Source organism: Orussus abietinus, unplaced genomic scaffold, assembly GCF_000612105.2.
Source record: "Orussus abietinus isolate OABI.00-Male unplaced genomic scaffold, Oabi_2.0 scaffold1, whole genome shotgun sequence".
Lineage (NCBI taxonomy): Eukaryota > Metazoa > Arthropoda > Insecta > Hymenoptera > Orussidae > Orussus > Orussus abietinus.
Window position 1 is genome coordinate 1,070,318 of NW_019396017.1, and position 20,698 is coordinate 1,091,015.

The 20,698-nt window shown below is 44.2% G+C and overlaps 1 protein-coding gene across 1 annotated transcript; it reads left to right on the forward strand.

The window, feature by feature from the left end:
• Positions 1 to 1,292: 1,292 nt before the first annotated feature.
• Positions 1,293 to 20,690, forward strand: LOC105697868. Its single transcript, XM_012421600.1, has 3 exons — positions 1,293 to 1,326; positions 2,269 to 2,606; positions 20,657 to 20,690. The coding sequence occupies exons 1-3, from the start codon at positions 1,297 to 1,299 to the stop codon at positions 20,688 to 20,690; spliced, it is 402 nt and encodes a 133-aa protein (XP_012277023.1). The 5' UTR covers positions 1,293 to 1,296.
• Positions 20,691 to 20,698: the final 8 nt, after the last annotated feature.

Below are 20,698 nucleotides of genomic sequence, written 5' to 3' on the forward strand. Positions count from 1 at the left end.
GCCTTGTAAATCAGTTTCTTCGAAAATGCGAGAGTATCGAAAGCACGGTTACTTAATTTGCTTATAGCTCGTCACGTCAAGTATTGGGGTTCATTTTCTGTTCGTTTAAAACGAAGGTAATTCGTTTTCCCGAAAATTGCAATACGTGTTATCACCCGGATGGAAGATCATTTTTCTTCCCACGGTCCTCGTAATGGACGGACTGAAAAATCAATCGTGCGGTATCGATATGGAAGATTCTATTAATCCGTGAAAAAAATTGGGAGATTCAATTCCATGTACGTGCTTTTAAACTAATGCCAATAGAGGTACTTCTGTCTGTACTATGTTTACTCTAATCCACGTCGGTAGAAAATGGCGAGGACCCTATCGGTTTCGGCTTGTGAAAACACCAGAAGCTCAGTGAGAGCATTTACCAGAGCCTGCAAGATGAATTACTTTTAAAGCGCGTTCGAGAGAGCTCGAGAAATGGTCGACGCGATCGCTTTATTGGCGTAGTTTCCGCGACGATTTTTATCGAGAGAACGAACGGCACGAGCCAAAGATCGATAGTTGAATCGGGAGTTGCAGAGGGAGACCTGCAACACACTACGGGAAATTGCCTAAAATTCGTCTCACTGCGAAGCAAATGGCTGCTACATTCTGTAGTAGCTAGACGTTTCGAGGATTTTGATCACTTTTGTGCCGACTAACGAGGAGACAATTTTTCAGACACACAAGAAATATCGCGAAGTTGGCGACTAAAGAAAATACCTATATTAAGTCTCAGGATTAGAAATTTTAGTTTCTTTTATGCTTTAAAATCAAATATGTTTTTGAATATTATTCTAAATTAAACGGTGCCTGTTTTAATATTTTACTTTATCCAAAAAATGTACCTTTTACCGTATACTCGGAAACTAACAGAAGATTTTATAGTAATTAAAATTTTAATTTCTGACTCGTAAATATTTTCCTTTTCAAACTCGGAATTAATTAACCTCTAACTGGGCGTGGTATAAAATGAACGCACTCGTTACATGTTTGGTTAACCTTTAAATAAAAGTTGATGCACTTTTCCAAGTGTATACTTAATTTTGCTTCTTGTAGAAATGTAGAGAAATAGAAACATAGATACCTGTATTAAGTTCGCGTCTCTACATTTAGTAAATAGAAGAGATATTAGGGCTTGAATGGATACAAAGTTGGAGACGAGTTAAAAAAAAGTAAACATGGCTGGTTACTAAACCCTCGTTTGTCCACGTTGTATGTTTACGAATTTCTTGGAGTGCGTTAGTATTGCTCGATACGTCTTGGATGGCAGAGCACAAAGTTAATTTTCGCCAGGTAATATTGAATTTATAATACACGAATTTTTATATTATTACTCATTATGTTAATGTATTTTTCACCTCAGCGTACTCGTACAACATGATTTATAGAATGATTTTATATCTGTCCGTATGAGGTTGATTGAATCGGTGTCATTCCATGGTGTACCGAAAACCATCGCGGCTTGTTATTTTTCGCATGACTTGAGCAGCCTCTAACAATGGATTACATTAGGTCATTCGATTATTGGTTTATTGGCAGTGTGCGCTGGGGAGTAATAATGAGCGATTATCCAGCAGCTAATAATGGATTACGGTATTACGGGCACGCGGGATAAAACGAGAACGCGAAACTTTAGAGTGTTATGCAACTTTATTAACACTCGACTCCCAAGGATTAACAACTCTCTAAGAAGTGTCACGCACACAGCAAGGGAGGCTTCTTCAGGAATTTATATAAAGCAGGAGCAAAGCAAAATTAACGCGTTAACTTTAATCAGAAATTGGGTCATTGCGATGAGAGGTCGTCATATCATAAATCTGCAGTCAGGGTATGCAGTTTGGCAATTTACGACTTTCTCACGTAGATAGTTGCGGTTAATAATAGGCGGAAAGAAAACAATGCGAATCCGTTCCTTGAAGAGAAGCATTTTTATTTTTATACATATTAACGATACGAGAACGTTGAGTCAACACGACACGATTTCCGTTTGACGATTAAACGCACCGTTGGTCTCTGTGGGCATAGCATCAATTCTGTATAAAAAGAAATTGTGCCACCTGAGTGGGAAGTAAAATAAAATTAACTGCGCGTTTAACGCGTTAACGTTGAATTTATTGACCGCTGCTGAACTTATACTAAGACAGGGACTTTAATTTAATTGCAGCGTCCTCCAGTTCGTTATCCGGAAATTTGATACGTTTGCGGAAGGACGTTAATGGTGGTTTCTATTGGCAGATATTTTGGGAGCTAACGAATTTCGAAGCGAAACCGGACAGGATCTCGTTCGGACGGAAATACGGTGATTTCCCGAGGATGTCTGCTCGACACTTGCCTCCGGCCTTACCAGACGGTAGTTTACAAACCGTTAACTACGTAATCGACGTCGATGGCTATCGCGCTGACGTAGGCTACGACCGGGAGGAAAAACCTATCGTGGCGAACGTCGAGGACGTGCCAGTGGAAAAAGATGTGTACACCAGGATAGCCGTCCAATCAGCTAACTTGGCGCAGATCCAGTCGCAGATCGGAAACGCACGCTCCAAGGTGGACGCCACCGGATCGGGAATAGGGAGGTAACGTTTTCTTTCTTACGACTCGATCGCTATCCTACGTTCTCTCGCGCGTTATCGTTTTCGAAACCCGCAAACATTGTCAGTTTATGCGGCATCTTGTCAAGACTCTTATTTCCATGGGAATCGCTGCAGTAGCGACACAGATATTCCTCTAGGATTTTTAGAAGATTTTCAACTCGAGATTCGTAAACCTCAGTGGGTCAAGGATCTATCGATTTACTTTAACCAGCTTGACAAGTACTCGCGGATCGAACATTTCCGCAAGATTTTGACGCATGTACGATCATCAGGACGATAGATCGCGTTATCCCTGCGAGCTTCGTTCTGCGTCTCTTGAGACTCGGGGAAAAGAAAGTACCACACGTTAATACTCGTATATCATTTCCTCTATAACTTGATTGATTTTTGAAAGCTTAATAGTTGAGGTGCGAGGTAAGTACATCTTTGGCTCGTTGAGTAGCGTTTAAGCCTCGAATGAAATTGACATAGGTATCGCAGAGACGATGGGAATTTGTTCGTCGGAATACCGACGGTGTTCGAGTGATGTTTCCGAAAAAGGAGGAGGGATTTCGACCTCGAGTCAAGTCTCGGCGGGTCCAAATTGGAATTATTTAAATTACGGGAGGGATTACGGTAACCATTATAATCCGCGAGGCGAGTCAACGAGTTCCGTCTTCGGCGCGAAAGTTCGGAAAGTTTTAACGACCCTGTACCCGGAGTCGTCTACGGGTCTGCCGAGACTTCCGGATTATTCGTACGATGCCGTCCCCCTTTGTTAATGTTTACGGCAAGCGGTAAGAAGCGTACATAATGCGAACGAGAGGTTCAAAAAGAGTCGGCGCTTATCCACCGGTGCGGCCGCCCGACGGGCGGGCTTGTGTACGTACATATTTACGCGGCAGACAAGCCCCGAAACTTTTCGCGATATTCACCTGACGAGGGACGTCGCGGACAGCGAGGGTTTTATTTAGGCGACGCGAACTCGACGCCAACTTGTACTTCTCCCGTGCATTTCATGTAATTACGCGCCCGTTCAGCGACACGCCTTGCCGAGGGGCCGGAGACCGGGAGGGAACATCGAAACCTGGCACCGGAACTTCCGCAAATGCGCGGCAACTCCGTGTCCCGGACGGAACTGGCGGAGTCTTCGTTGAAACCGTTTACCCGGTTACACGGTCCGGGACGGCGCTTGTAAATGAGCATTGCCGCCGGTTAAGGAGCTATCGGTGACTTTGCCGTGCGAGCTGAGGTGGAGCGTTAAGTCGGCCCTAATTATATTTCTTTTGCCGGTCGAATAACTCGCACAGGACGCGGTACGTACTCTGTCGATCCGGCGCAACGGTTCCATGGATCCATAGCGGCCTGTACCGATAATTGTACCCCGGTGGACCCGAATGCCTTCCTTACGGATATTCCGCTGCTCGTATACGATGGGAAAGCATTCGCGTCCGCCAGGGTACACGGAGAGGAAATGTGCAGAACGGGCCAACACTTTTAACGACCTAGCCACACTCGGCGCCAATTAGAACTTTTCCTGAATTTCGTGTATTGAATGTCGTGTAACATTTATGCGTTTGTTTCGAGTCGGAGCCCAGGCTTTCGGAAGGGCGGATATTTGAATTTACGTTTCGAGCCGGTGTAGTCTTCGTCACGAACATGGACTCCGCGAGGCTACGGCTACACTGCGACCGATTAGATCCGTTCGGATCGGACTAAACTAGGTTCAACCGAGACAAACATATTTCTTATAGACGCTGTTACATCTTGTCCGTATCGAATCAGATCGGATCGACCGGGAATAAAGTGTAGCTACGTTTATGAAAGGTACATATCACGTTTATTAGTTGTTTCTGCCGGATCTGGTCTGGCCTGGTTTGTTCCGACCCGAACGGATTCGATCAGCTGTTGCGTGGCCGTAGCCTTCCTCGGTCTAAAGCAATGTCTAAATGATCGTTTCCTGGAGTCATTGAGACGTTCACTTAAAGGTTAAGTCCGTTTCTAACGAGTCCTTTCTCTAAAAACGGATTAATAAATCGCACAGTGCACACATATCGTATCCGGTGCACCGCCGAATTCATGGCGGAGCTATCGACGTATCCCCGATAACCATAAATGACGTGCGCGCAGAACAGGCCGGAACTTTTAACGACCTCCCGCCGACTTTATCGCGAAATGCCCTCGGTGCCAACTTGTACTTGTCGCGAATTTCATGTAATTATGCGACCGTCCGGCGACACGCCACGGGGGGCAGGGAAAAGGGGGCATTGGGACCCGGAAGTGCGGGGACTCCGCGCCCTGGCTGGAATCGGGGTGTGTGGTCTTCGTTAAAACCGTTTATCCCGTTACACGGTCCGACAGGGGGCTTGTAAATGAACATTGCCGACGGTTGCGGAGTTATTGGTGATTTCGGCGCAGGCGGTGCGTCTACGGTGTACAGTCCGGGCCCGATAACGTCTTCCCCAAGTGCGCACGTGGAGCGCGTTCGCTGTATCTCGCTTGCCCCTTCGTATGCAAACCCGGCGTACACCGGGCGCAATTCCGCAATAAATGTCCCGCAATGCCCGACCTATACTCTCCCCGTCGGCTCGGTACTCGCCATTCGGCCCACTTATATACGCGGTACCGTCGTACGAGAGCCCGAAATCCGTAATAAGATTCCTGTTGGCTTAGCGTAGAAAATTCAGGAAGCCGGTACGGGCATCCAATTTCGCCGTCGCGGCCGAATTTCGTCCGCGGGCCGCGGACCGCGGACCGCACGCGCCCCGGAGAAGCGTTAGAGCTCGCTGAATTATGGAAAATTGCCGTATCTTCGGACGGCCCGGAGAATTCCCCAGGATTTATCGTCCGCAATTTCCGTTGCGCCAGGGGAGGTTATTCTTTTTTTTTTGTTTTGCGCACTTTTCTTGCTTTCCTCGACTCTTCTTTTTTTCGGACGGAATTTTTCACCAGCCCGTAGCATTAACGCACCTGACATGGCGAAAGCGCGCGGATGTTTTCAAAGGGGAAATATTTCACCGCGTTCTGCTGGGGCGATTCCGGGGTGATTCCCGAGCGCGGCTCACTTTGTATTTCTCGGATTTGCGGTGATATTCGAGATCGTCGGCCCTCGTCGGGGAGAAATTGAAATGTAAGGAAATTAGAGCTGTAATTGGTAACTGTGGTTTGACCGAATGGAATGGGAAGTACGGAGGGATGGTAGCTTTTTGCGGTAAGGGCTAAATTCGGGACTGTTCTTTGGAATTAAGAAGGAACATTGCGAGATCCGAGGTGATAGTGGTTCTCGCGTGTCAGGTGCGATACGAAGCTCGTAATCTAACCGGAAGTCGGGAAAAGATGCGATTCCTTTTCCAATTTATATTTTCCGTCGGAGTTAAAGTTACGCCGTAAACGCGCGCCGTCGATCTGCAATCCGTCAGAATTAGGAAGCGAGGAGGTACCTCTTTCTCGGAGCAACAGTTACCCACTTCCGGATTTGGGATCCTCTCGATCGCGTGACTGCAGTCGGAATAGCTGGAGCGATTAATGCGATTCGCCGTTGGCCCTTTCAGGCAGAAAATAACGAATGTTATTACACCTTTGCCTCGATATCGAAGGATCACTTAATCCGAATAGCCGCGATCACGGGCAGGCAAAATCATCGCCCATTCATTTTTTATGGTTAAAATTAATGAAGCAGGGTTTCCTCCAATGTCTAGCGCAAACCGGACGAATGTCCTTAATTTTAATCGATACTCTTTATTTCCACCAATTACTGGAAATTTCAATCCGCTTCATATTGCGTTCATTGAAAAAAACGTACGGGGCAAATTGCTCCGAGCGGATATCCTTCCACCATTTTCATCATAATTCCGATCCATCCCCGTGATAAGTTTTAATCTTCGATCGGATCCTCCATCGATTACTGATTGCTCAGAACCCGGAAGGGGAAATGGCACCTCCTTTACCGAAGACTCGCAAAGTTCTGGACTCGGCATCTTCTCGATCGCGTCACTCCGGTCCGAATAGTTTGATCATTTAACCCGATTCTCCGTTAACGGAAGGTAGGAGTCCTGTGATAACGAATCTGCGTGGAGTAGTCGATAAGTGTACCTACCTGGCAATCAATCGATCCAACTCTGATGGGTTATTAATTACCTATCCCGCGCATCCCTGGACCAACTAGCCCTGAGGGATGTTAGCCACGGCGAATATTACATTAAGCTTTCCGCGAGCCAACGCGTCCCGATTTCGTTATCGGGGCTGATGACGATATACCTACCTTGAATTTTGATAACTACCGTCCGGTGACCCAGGATCGCCTACCCTACTTGAGTCGCAACGAGCATAACGGAATTATCTTAACAATCGGTTCGTCGCGTCTCATCGAAATATCTGAATTCGGCTCTTCAATTAGGGCAAGCATGCTTAAATCGGGCAGTATAATCTCAAGAATTGTAAAAAAAAAGATATAATCGATAATCATACAGTATTCATTTACGTATTATTTGAAACTTTGATGCATAATATTTGACATTTAAGTTTGCAGACAACGAATACTTTATTCGAAGTACCAATTTTTTTATAGATTAACAAAAGAGTGATAAAAATCTGCTTTGCTTTAAAGGGGTAGGTGAAGCGAGTATTAATCCAAGCAAATGTTACAAAAATGTCAAGGCACTCAAAATGCTTTCGGTGTTCCTTTAATTACATTTTTATACAGTTAATGAAACTCTGTATTTTACTGTCTATAAAACGGGTATTATTCTTACTTCTTGAATTAAACATAGTATTTCTTATTTTAATTGCTTTTTGTATTTATTAACCGTGTATAGTAAATATTAAAACCGATACATGGAGAGGTTGTAGAAACGTCTTAATGAAGGATGTAAAATTTTCGGGATGGTTTTCGGACGTGGCATATATTTAATTTTAATTTTTTATTTAACAATCAAAATCGCCAATGTGATAGATTAAATATCACCAGGGACAATAAAGGAAACCCCTCAACAAGTATTCTTATTGATAAAAGAAATAACGGTATGTTTAACTCTACAAAATTAATTCTAAATAACTTTTCCCCTCTGGATTTTATTCTGCGATAAATTTAAGAGCTTGAATAACGCTAAACAAGCCCTCATTACAACTGTAAGGGAAGTTTTTTGGGGATTGAAGTCAAAGAGGCTTCGGTAATCTGCAAATTAGCTAATCGAACGCCAAAGTTCGAGTCGTTGATTTGGTAATGCTCGACTCAAGGGGGGTCTAACTTTAAACTTCATCAGTGGAATTGGTCCTAGACGAAGTTGTTGCCTACTGGAAGTAGTTTGGCTTGTAAGGGATAGGAAACTAAGGGCAGCTTTCAGAGCGCCTATCGACGTGTCGTTGAATTTGCTCGTGATATCAGTATAGATACGTGGTAGTTTACGGTGATAGTTTAAAAGCAAAAGGAAAGAATTGGTATCTCATGTCCACCCACCTAATTTTATACTTAGATTTCAATAAATATATAAAAGAAAGTAAAAAAGAAACGGCGCAGCATTGAACTTGCAAGGATCGAAGCAGGATTCCGCGACGTACTTCAAAGTCAAGCTTCGATAATCTGTGAACTTGCTAATTACCCAAGTCCAGGCGGTTGATTGGCTAATGCCCGACTCAACCGAGGTCTAACTTTTAACTTCATTGATCGAATCGAAACTAAGCATAGTTGTGTTCTCTGGACGAGACAACTTCTGGGTGGAGTTCGGCATGTAACCGATAAGGGAGTAAGGAATCAGAGAGGGAGAATTTATCGACTCGGTCTTGAAGCACTTACCGGGGTTAGGAGAGATTCCCTTGAGATGTTTACTCCTGGCCTTCCTATCAATTCTCATAGAGACTAATCCAAGAGAAGCTAACAAATACTTCTTTCGGTAGTGGCTGGCGATCGCCGGTGGACACGACCGCGGAAATTCTTCCAAGTCTAGAACGTGCTCTTCGTAATTTATCTAACTATCGCTAACTCAAGTTAGTGACTAAAATATAGTTATTAAATTATTTGCAGTACTTTGGAAGGAGACTACGTTTAAGGGAAATACTTTCTACCCTACCCGTCGTATCAAAGAAATCATTGCGACTATGATATACGTTGAATAATTTGTCGGAAACGAATTCGTTTCATTATTCTTTCGACGCGTTGAGTTCTTCCGAATGGCTGAATTTAAGCTTTAGGCCGAAATGAAGTCGCTTAACCCCGGTTGACGAGCCGAGAGGGACGGGGAGGCAGATCCGGTGCTCTCGCGCGAAGACTGCTCGTTATCGCGGATATCCATTACCTTCGACACTTTGATCTTATTTGGGTCGGAGCCTACGGGGCGAAAATAGAAAATCGGGGCGAACAATTTTTTCGCGGCTCCCGCGAGCCCCGGTGCGAGTAATTAATCTATCACGGTATCGCGTCCCTTTTTCTCGGTGAATTTGATATATCGGCGAACGATTCATCCGAGAGATGACGAGGATGGGAAAACTTCTTTGAAGCGCCTCGGACTCACGTTTCCACGAACTAATGAGCTCTCTTATTCGAACTACTCGAGTGCACTCAGGCCTTGATATCGCGGAAGAAGCTCGATTCCTTTGCCCTACGAGGAAAGCTCCGAGAGATTGGCCTCAGACGATCGATACCTAATAAAGAGCCCCGCGACCGGCTAATTATGAGTTATTGGCCGGCGAACTTCTCCCAGCGCCCGTCTTTTCCCCAGCTTCATGCGCTTTTTCAACTCCATTACTATGGAGTCGGACTTGCGCGAGGCTCGACAATTGCTCGTTGATAGGGATCCCGAGGGAAGGATATTACCGGGACCGGATCGATCGCCCGATGAGGTGCTCCTTTGTTATCATATTTAACAGCCGCCGCGAATAATATTGGAAAAACCTTGAAAGTGGCGCAGGAATTTCGAAGGAAATTCGGAGGGATCCGTTGCATTGATTAACGGATCTATTTGCTATATTGCCTAGTCCACGTACGTGGAAGCTGTACTAATATTTCTAGGCAAATGAAGACTGCTCGAGCATGCGATAATTTGCACTAGCCAACCGCGTCGGCGATAGATTAAATTAGTTTGGCATTACAAATAAAGGCCGTGTTTCCGGGAATCGAAATTTCCTCTTAATATGGAAAAGTAGGGAATGTAATTTCATTATCCGGGATAGATATTGCAGGCCGGCCGCTTGTGGAGGTGGAAGTAGATTAAAGTAATCCGATTTGTAGACATAAGATTCTAGGAGTCATACTCTGCATACGATGATACTTATTAATGCTTTCCCTTTGCATAAGCAACTTTATAATTGTAGAAGGACCGTACCGAGTTTCCACGCGGTACCGAGGTTTCGTTGTCGGGTTTTACGCGGAGAATATTGTTGGGGAAAAATCTCAAAACAATTCTGCCCCTTTAGGGGATTTTAAGGTAAGCGCTTGACCGGCTAGCAATGAGATGTAATGGCTCCCTGCGTAAACAAGACAATTACGAAGTTCGAAGTGGAAAAACCTTGGTTAGAGTTAAACAAACGCTGCCTGCAAAGTTCAAAATATACTCGAGTTCTGCAGACCCGTATTTTCATAATGGGCTTGATTTTCCGGAATCTGGAATAATTAAGGTCCGATGGATACTTATAATCTTCGAAAAGGGAAGCGGAAAATCAATGGACTCGGGATCACTTTGACGGTCCAATTAACGACCTTTTTCGATTTCTTTTTACGCCTCGAAGCCTCTTTCTTTCAAGTTAAAATTTAAATAAAAACGCATCGAACGACTATTAATCGTAAGTCGGAACTTGACTGATTCTGGCTCCATTCTTTTACTCTTTGAACCAGTCTAACGTTATAAATAGAGTAGATACGTTTTTTGGAAAAGCTGATTCCCTTAAGATGATACGAAAGGTGTTGAGAAATTTAACCAAGGTCGATAAAATAAAATTCATCTGTAAAAATATAAGCTGACTCTTTCATATCACCTTAATACCTTTAACCATTGAAACGATCGCATCGATGATGGTAACTTACGGAGCCGGAATTAAATCGAAGCGGAACGAAAGAATAGAATATTTCACCGGAGGATCACAAACCACCTACGAGACATTTTGCGCGATACAAGGGTGCATCGGTGCGAAAATCTATGGCACTCCAGAACCATGCGTCAGATCGCATTGAATTTCCTTAGATTTATAGAATTGGCTATTTCCTCTGGAACCGTTCTGGTGCCGTTTCGTATTAAGAACAGCCAATCGCATACGTCCGAAGAAATCCGGAAATGTGTATTGTTGAGGTCGCTGGATGGGATGGTTTACACCACAGGTGTACGAGTAAAATTGCCTTTTCTTTAACTCCCAATAGATGAATTCGTTATGCACGAAATTAATTATATTAATATACAAATCTGCACCGTATTATACTTTCCCGTATATTATATGTCGAATCCCTTTTCGCTCTCCTAGACATTTAACAATCGCGTTTCCATCCACGCGGGGGTCATTAGAGTCATTAAGGTGTTCAGCTTCTTCCGTGGAAAGCCAACAACTCTCTCGTCGTATTTGTTTCGTTCACCCTCGTCCCGAGGAAACGGCACACTGAAAACTCGGGCCATGATTACATCTTGGACATCTCTGGCTTCTCGGACCGTATAAAGTTTCCACTGTTTGATGGGGTTTCGAAACACTTGGCTCGTTCCGCGCGAAATGAACTCTTATCCCTCTTGCGGGGGTTGATCGTCCTCCCTGGCTTGGCACGATTGTTGCGACACTCTCTTGAGTCAAAACGAAGTCTTGTTCGAACTCTATTGCGTTTCGTTTCGGGGGTCCTTTGAATACCGGCTGCTTGTATTTCTCCATTTCCGCGTTTGTCATTCGACGCGCACCTATGTCGCGAACGATGTCCGGAATATTAACGCGAGAGCAGCCAACATGGTTGTCGCTTATGAATTTTGCATAAGATCTGATTATCCACGATCCAATCATCGGACGATCTTCATTGTCGGCGCCCCCACATTAAATTGGACTATTATTGCCCCGTAATCGCGCACCTGGCTATTGTAATGGGCGTGCTAAAAGTGTGTCGTAATGATATATTTATTAATTGCCGTCTACATAGAGCAATATGATCGTTAAGTGTTCAAAAACGGAACGCGGGCGTGTATTTAATTTGTGGGTGAGATTTATTGTGAGTTTACGAGCTCTTTCAAGGGCAATGAACCAGAATGTAGATCCAGCAGCGATATTGGAATTCATGGCTTCATATAATACAAATTCGCCGACGTTGCTGACTATCTGGGAAACCTCCTTCGACAGTGACCAGTCACTCGCAAATCCGTTTGTTAATGTCAAATACGATTATCGTCACCCCTTTCATTCATAAAAGTTTCTGACTCCTTTCGTCGTGTATTCGATTGGACGTGGGTATCATTAAATAGCATTTTAATGTTCCTGCATATTAGTGCCGCTGTGTGTTACGTCCTTTTAGGTACGTCGGAAGTATTTCTTACTAGGAAAAAATCCTGCTGTTGTTTTCTATCGAATCTGTTCGTTTCGTGTGGAATATTGAAGAATCGTCCCCGGGAACGACGTTCGTCACTAGGCCCCGCAACGCGGAATACAAATATTTGTGCCGAATACAGGCGTGTCGCCGGTCGCTATGTTTTTAGCACTAGTATTCCCCGGGAGAATATTGCGGGTTACATTTTCTTCCCCATTGGCTGTGCTACAAATTGTTTGCATAACCCACCGTGACAACGCTAACTACGAGGAAAACCTCCAAACGAGTGACCAATCACTCGCGTGGACGGTAGTTCCACCAGTTAATGTCGAACTCGGTGTTGGCTTCCGCAAAATTTGCCGAAAATCAGCGAGGACCGAGGACATCGAAACAGATCCACGTTCGATCTAAACTGTCGCCCAATTAAGCCTTATAAAACGGAAACTGCCCCATCGACGTACAAACACGGACGAAATAGTACGTACGCTCGAAAAATACAACAAGTAGCACTTTCGCAATTTTCGCAAACCGGTAATTCCTACACCGACATTTTTCCCAATGTTCAATATAATTATTAGGCAGCTTCGCCAAGAACATGCTAATCCATCGACACAGGTATCTTTGCCGAGAGAATCGCACAAAGTACACACGAAGTTTCCAGGTTGAGCAGTTCCACCCTGCAAGAAAATCCCCTCCTCCAGCAAGAACTAACCCATTAAGATCGCACGAGTCAGACTCGCGTGATGGACTTGCGTGAATTAATTGCGACCCCAACGGGTTAATTATCAAACTAAGTGACCATTCTTGAGCATGTCCAGCAGTCAGGCGTTGTCGTCGGGAGTATCTACCGATGCACCCCGAGTAAATACGGATGTTATTCCGATCCATTCCGACTCGATATGAGTGCACCCCAATATCATGTCAAGAAATCACAAATCTGATTGATTTCAGTCGCAAACCCTTTGACGTCCCGGGTGTTTGAGAAGTTCTAAGTGCGTTGGTTTGTCTTCGGCGCCGAATTCGAGGCGGATGGCGCATTTTTGCTCTTCGCATTTTACTTTCGATCGCTTTAAATCGGGCGCTCTGCGGGAGCACACAGAGAATATGTCCGCCCCAGAGCCGATTACTCGAGGCCGATGTGCGCCGGTACATTCAGTAATTCGTTAATTCGTCTCGGCGCCATAGGATTTCCCGCGTTCCGGTTTTTGCGATTGTCGACAGAAAACGAGTTCCGGATTACTTGCCCGATGCCCGTGTAATACGCCGAGCGGCGTTGTTACGCGGGATTTTTGTTACGCTTACGTCACCGCCGTTAAGCCCTGTACTCTCTTCTTTTTTCCCTTTTTTTTTTTTTTCCGTAAGCGCCCGTGTTATACGAATGGCCACTATTTAGAGCTGCACGCAAAGCCGCGGAGTCGGCGTGACCCAAATGAGGTAGACAATGTCTCCTATTAATTGTTTATTATTGACGGCGGCTAACGTTGACCAGGTACGCATGCTATTCAAATTCGCGGATGATCGGTATCGCCCCTTTTCCGCGGAAAATGAAGTGCATCGTCCATTATACATATGCTTGGGAAATTGGATGCAATGTCAAGAGACCCGGTAGAGTCTCGCGCCAAGTGTACGGAGTAACGAATTCCTCGTGGCGTCTATTACGTGGATCGGAGATCGGTAACGGGAGGAGTTTACATTTGGGTAAAGGGGCAGAGGGTAAAGGGTTCAAGAAATGTCCCCTAGGAATAGTAAGTTATTACATTTTATTTAAAAGAGAACCACGGCTTCGGTGGCATTTTAAAAACTGAAAGTCAGGAATAGGAGTAACTTCTTCTCGGGGGGCGGAAACTCGATTCCCGGTGGTTCCGTCCAGCTTCCTCGGCGAGGATGTTCGTTATACGGCGGGAGGTTTCAGGGTGCTGTATAAGATTTCGATGTTATTCGAGTGATAGGAGAGCTAGCCAATTTCATGCGGCAGTGGCCATAACTCGCGCGGCGTCTCGAGGAGGTCAACGGGCGAATCCGGAATGCTCGGTAAGGTCGTGTCGACCAACGGGGCGAGATCCGAGGTAAGCTTTCCGAAGGGTCGACCTTTATAATCACGTCGGTCTATCCGCGACATCACGAAACATCGTAAACTCACGTCACAATGGACGAATGCCGCCAAATGCTCCCGGAGCCCGACGATATCAATAAATGTCAGGGCTCTTACGAGTGTCGTATAGGAGTATATTGGAGTCCCGGAGGCCTGGGTTAGATACCGTCCCTATAAGTGGTAACTTCGCGGATAGCCATCGTCTGACAGATAAAGCCGACCCGTTGATTGCGGTGATAATACCGTCGCGTTTGATTTCAATTCGCCCCCTCGTTGCCGCGGCGATCGGACTTTACGGCTACGTTAATGGGAGACCGCCAACTTGCTCCGAGCTTTTCCCTTCGAAGACTGCGTAAAGTTTTTTCCTCTCTAAGTAGTACCTCCGGGAAAATTGAACCGAAAGTTTCACACGCGGCGATGTTATGCTCGGGGAGTAATCCGCGATATCTAAGGAGGCGTTCTAAGAGGATTTATGTACATTGGGCGCTGTACTTTCGAGAGAGCACCTACCTTGTGAAGAACCCAGAAGTGAATGGCTCTGGAAAAATTGATCGGACCTTCGGTTCTCGTTTGTTCTGACATGAATTCCGTTTAATCACCAGAGTTGAGACTGTATAAGTGCGAGGATTCGAGTAATGATACTCTAAATTAAGATAAAATATTTATGATTAAGGAGGTAATTTAGTTCAGGATTGAGAAGGTCATTTTAGGTTGAAGCCAGGTTATTTTGCAGGCGAAATTTCTTCTCTTTTTTTTTTTGCGGCAATTCTTACGGCAATTTTGACTCTAGCGAAATTGATTTTGGGGGAATCAGCAGCGTTGCGGGTAAAATAATGACAATTTTTGTATCAAGTGGAAATGATTTTGCGAAAAACATATCGGGCACACAGTTTGCTTTAAATATTGAAAATATTAATGGAATTTGTATAATTTTCTTTTCGGACAAAATGTTGTATTTAACATAACTTGGTATTCGATATAAAAAATTACTAAGAACGAATGAATATTGTTCCATGTTGATGCAACAATGAGTTCATCCGTAAGCGATACACAGTTTACAGAGAAAATATCAGATTTTCTACAAATCTGTCAAATTCTACTTTGGTTGTAAAAAGAATGTTGCTAATCCTATGAAGTTCTTCACTTTTTGAAGCGAATCAACTTCATATATTTCATAATGTTTGTATACGCAAAATCTACGACAAATGCCGAAGAAAATTGAACATCGTTTGAAATTTGTATTAATTTAATTCAATTAATCCTACAATTTTATTAGATTGATAGTAGCAAGAAAATCTTTTTCTCACAAGAATTACTTTTTTATAGAAAGTGATTTCTCTCCTCAGTATAGGTAAAACAAACGGAATGGTCCGATATTGGGTGATTTATTGATTCGTTTTATATGAACAATTTTTGCCCACCTATCGCGGGCAAGTATAACTCCCATCGAGCATATCGCTTGGTATCATCGTATCATTTAGTGATACCTTCCGCGTGACTTGTTGCATTCGACATTCGATTCAATATCCTCCGCGGATTTCTTTCGGAATATTGGGGAAGGATTTACCTTATTCCGATATAAATGCATTTGGTCCTACGAGTATGGGGAATCATCGGAGCGTAAGACCGCATCGGTGCTCGGCAAGCTTAATCAATTTCCATGCAAAACCGTGCATATGCGATTACGTTACCGGCGAGCACGTAGATCGGTAACTTACTCTCTTCTTGTCGGTATAGTCTTGATTCGGCGTGGAATTATGTAAACCGCGGATTCGAGCCGTTCCCTGTAACCGTAGCAGTTCATAACGCACCGTGAATAATACGCGCGCTGTTTTGTAAATTACTACGAATTGCCATCGGTTATTTATGTATCCTGTGTATCTCGGTTGGGCTATAGGAGGTCAAACTCAAAAGTTGAAAGCCGAGAGGAGAGGTATTGAAAAGCGATGAATCACTGATTCAGCCGCGACTACGGTAAATCGGTCGTTTCAACCCTGAAAGGGCCGATCGGCATTCACAAAAGCTGCGTAATGAGATACGGACTCAATGAAATCGGGAATTAACCAATAATTTATGCCGACTACATACGAGTGGTTCCTTTGCAATTATAGACCGCCTCTAATTGCGTTTCCCCAAAGTAAGTGCCTTATTCATCCCCAACGACCCTCTGTTTCTCCGAATAAAATCGTCCAAGATAATACAAATCGGCGCTAATTAAATTCGCAAACAAAAAGACTTGCCAATAATTTGGACCGTTTCCTCCTATTACGAGTATCGCATATAACGCGTTCAGATATAAATATCATAAATAAATAGGGTGGCTCAAATTTCGTACGACGATGATAAACTGCCGACGATAGTTCGTGTTTACGAGCGAAGAAATCCTAGTGCACAAAAGCGCGAGCAACCCTACGGCCAAATATAATTCCGATTAATATCCCGGCTCGAAAGTTTCGTCGTAAAATCCTCCCCGCGGGGTTTCCGCAAAAAGCAATGCTCCCCAGGATGTCGGCATTTTTCATCGTCGACAACGTATGCCGGTCTCGGTCGCTCTCCATCGCGCCGCTCAAAATTGCTTCGGCAAAAGCACTTTGTGGATTCGCCCACCTTCCCTGGCCCAGGATAAATTAGAGTCCTCGTCTGTGCTCATTAGATCATCCTTTTAGGTCAACGCTCGCTGAATTCGTCGCGTCGTTCCGGCCAAGCGGTGCCCCTCCAGAAATTCCCTGCGATTGCCTTAAATGCCGAAAAGTGTCCAACCGGACGTAATTAGGAGTTTTAGCCTCGATAACTTCCCCGTCCCCTCGGCCAGGCAGTGTTTGGACTTGAACCGGACTTTTCATTGAATTACAGCGACAAAGGGAAAAAAAAATATTCAGAACCCGACGGGGATAATATATCGGGACCGGAATTATGTGCCTCCGTGGGTTCCGCAATGGGAAGGGACATCTTGAGCTCTGGCTTAGCCATAAGCAGGATCTGTCACCACCGGTTTACCGAGAATTCATCGTCGCACGTTTTTGGAAACGACTGTTGCGCATATGCGAAACCCTACCCCTACGATGCATCCACGACCCGACCTTGCATATCCCGTTTTGCACGTCCTGCCCATTCATCAAAGCCTCTAATGACATTTTCATTAATAACTCCGCACTCTCTATACGTAATACCTTGTTTCCAATCCACGGAAGGCTACATAAACCATAAGGGAAGTAGGAAGTACGAGGCTCCTTGTCGACATGACAGAACCAGTGATATTCACGTTGTTGTTGCTTCCTAGTGGGTTTATCTGGTTCTTTCGTCAACTTTTCTATAAGGAAATAGAAAGTGAGGAGAAAATATGTTTAATATACACGAAGGTGTCTTTTCCGATATTTATTCAGAGCCATTGCAGTCGAAGGTGCATGGCCGGAGAGCACTTTTGGACGGTATTATTTCAGTCCAACGTGGCATTGTTGTCCGACGCATTGGAGTGTTTGGATTTACCTGCGTATGTAGGTGCAAATCGTTCTAGCGAGTACTCGGCTACCTCGGAGACCTGGTCTCCGGGATGCAAAAACCCTTCGGCGGAAATGACGAGGCGAGGTAATCCGGAGAGCGCCCCGGGAAGTCAATTTGGAACATGGAAAAACGGGGAGCTAGAGCGCGGAATAGGAGCCCGGTAAAGTCGAATGTTTGAAGAAGGCTACGAGCTATCGGGCGGATGTTACTTAAGAGAATAATCCGATTAGCTTTCGCTGGGAAGGAAGCTTCCTCGGTACCCTAGGTGCATTTCCTTGTGTCAAGGAAAGGGTAAAGAGTTTATCTCGAGGTCGGGGGGTTGCATCTGATCTGCGACTTGGAACCTACGATTTATCATTAAACAGCACGCTTGGGTCCCACGTGAATTAGAATATACGTCCAAGATTGATAGAAATCATCGCTATGAGGCGAGTCTTAATGATTTTCTAGAATTTATAAAGTTATTTCTGCAGGATCAAGAGATCCTAGATAGGGTGCGCCTCTGTACATGAGAAATCCTTTAGGGGTGGATTCACCTTTGAGATGAGATCGTGCTACCTCGTTGTTGCACTTTCGCATTGTATCCAAACACTGGCGCGAAGAGAGGAACCTAGCAATCAAATAGATTAAAATAATTGCAGAGGGTTATCGACTGGGCTGGATTAAAGAGAGTGAGACGATTATTCCTAGCGAGGAATGAAATTCCGTGGGAACCTTGTGCTTCCGGCATTGAGGAACCGGCTAAGAGCTTATAATTAAGCCAAAATTAGCGGGAGATTATGATCTATAACATCGAGGTGTTTGAGGCAATAACTGGGGTCGTTCTATAACTCAAGATTGATTATCATGAGCGAGTATTTCACGTCTAAACCCACGCACAGGGAATGGATTTACTGATAGCCTTAATCGCGATACTTACTTGTTGTCGCAGACTGGTAACACGATTTACCGCGTAAGTGACAATGTTTGTGACAGCAGCAGGTACGATAAAAACAGGTGTTTGGACGGTTGACTACTTGGACTTAGCATGGTATCGTATAATTGTTGACATTTCTAGGTACCGAGAAAGTTGTGCGTAATCCGTCGGGAACACGAATACGTAAAGCTGCATCAGTGCTTGTTGCAAAGCTGCTTTCGGTTGTCTCTTATAATGGACACAAAGCAAAATATATTGATAGATTCAAAACCGTATTCCCTTTAAGTGGATTTAGCACTTTCGGATTTGTACGCCTACTTACCGATGCTCAACCGTGTACTCGTACACGATATTTCGCTGTCAAGTATCGACTTATGGCTCATCCGTACCGCCGCACTGCATCATACATCCACTACATCGTTACATTTTCATTTATTAGCGCATTTCGCGGTGACATTAATTTTGCAATTTATTTGAGCAATATTTGTATTTCGAAGGAGATTACGCTTCATGAATAGGTTTATCAGTTTGGACAAAATGTGTTTTTACATGAGTAAATTGTGGAGGTAGGAGGAAGTTCTCGATTAAATCGAAGGGCGGAATTATTAAAGGGCTTTTAATACATATTTATACGAGGGAAATAATGTTCTTTTGCTGTTTCAATATAACTTTTTTTTTTGCGCAAATGTTACTTTACAATGAAGTATTATATTTCTTGACTGACTGGAAAGAAAGGAGGCTCGGGTCTCGATACCTTCGTGCACTCCAACTGATTAATAAGCCATTTTGGAAACGGAATTGCGAAACACGAAATTTTCCGATCTTTTGGAAAGCTTCCTACGATTTCCGAGTCGTGTTACGTTTAAGTGAGAATTTGTAGGAAATGCTGAAATGCTTTAACGCGACCAATTCGTAGTTAACTTCGTTTCCACGTTTGAACGTGAACCGCTTTCGCACACCCACAAGCTCGGCTCGTAACTCGTAATAGGATCTACTTTCGCAGTAAAGTTCTTAAAAAGTCGAGGCCACCCGATAACGAGGGTATCTCCGTATTTAAAACGTCGTCTTAAACTTTTAACCGACTATTCGTCGTAGATGGAATGCTCAGAATTCTTTTAGAAATGAGTTTCCCAGGCTTGGCCATTAAACGAGGAAAGTGTGAGACGATGAAATTAATTTCCCCGAAATGCTGACAGTGATTGCGCTTTCTATAGAACAAGACTACTTCATACGATTAATCTGTATCGCGATTATAAACAGAATTTCCATATCACGATTAATAATTATAATTGGATATTTTGATTGTCAGGAATAATATTCAAGTTTAATTACTGTCTGTCTTCATGCCGAGGGATTCACGTGACAGGTAGGCATCGAAACTACTCTATACGATACCGGTGGATATTTGTTCGGTAGCAATTTGCACCAGTTGTCCGTTATCCGTCTTTCCCGACGCCCTGAAATCTCGCGAAGGAACGTCTTATGTACATACATTCATACATATAGGTACTTTAGTTGAACCAATGTAACTTCCAAAAAAGAGGAGAGGAAAAATCGAAGGAACGGATGCAATCCTCCGTGTTCCCCTCCAGCGAATGCGAACTTCGTCTTTCCGCCTTTCTCCCTCTATTCCGTCGTCCTCTCTTCCAGCCACTTTTGCTACCCTCGTTTCGCGTATCTCCCTTTTCCCTCATTCCTCGATCCATGGAATCCGCCGTCCTGTGACATCGGAAGAGCACCCTCCTTGCAGACTTTCGAATCTCGACTCCATCGCCATTTTCTTTGCGAAATATCGAGCTTTACCGTGGTTAAATTAAGGCGATCGCCATTTTCTTTGCGAAAGATCGAGCTTTACCGTGGTTAAATTAAAGCGACCGAATCCGATCAAATATACGTATAAACTTTCTCTTTCCGGAGTCATTTGCCAGAAATTCTGACATTCTCTGGAATCCGATATTTTTTACTAAAATCGTGATCGTCCTCTTGCGAGTTTTGGGCTGGTAAATAATTCCAGAAATTACATGAATTAAATTTTGTTTGACTTAGAGTCGTTTTTTTCATCGTAGTAGACGGATAATCAAGTTGACGGTTCTGGATTAGTGACGAAA

Bases quoted from the DNA above. Each gene is read 5' to 3' on its own strand.
- LOC105697868 (XM_012421600.1), top strand. From the start codon at position 1,297: ATGGCAGAGCACAAAGTTAATTTTCGCCAG. The intron at 1,327-2,268 runs GTAATATTGAAT...TTCTATTGGCAG, and splicing joins ACAAAGTTAATTTTCGCCAG to ATATTTTGGGAGCTAACGAA. The intron at 2,607-20,656 runs GTAACGTTTTCT...TTTTCATCGTAG, and splicing joins ACCGGATCGGGAATAGGGAG to TAGACGGATAATCAAGTTGA.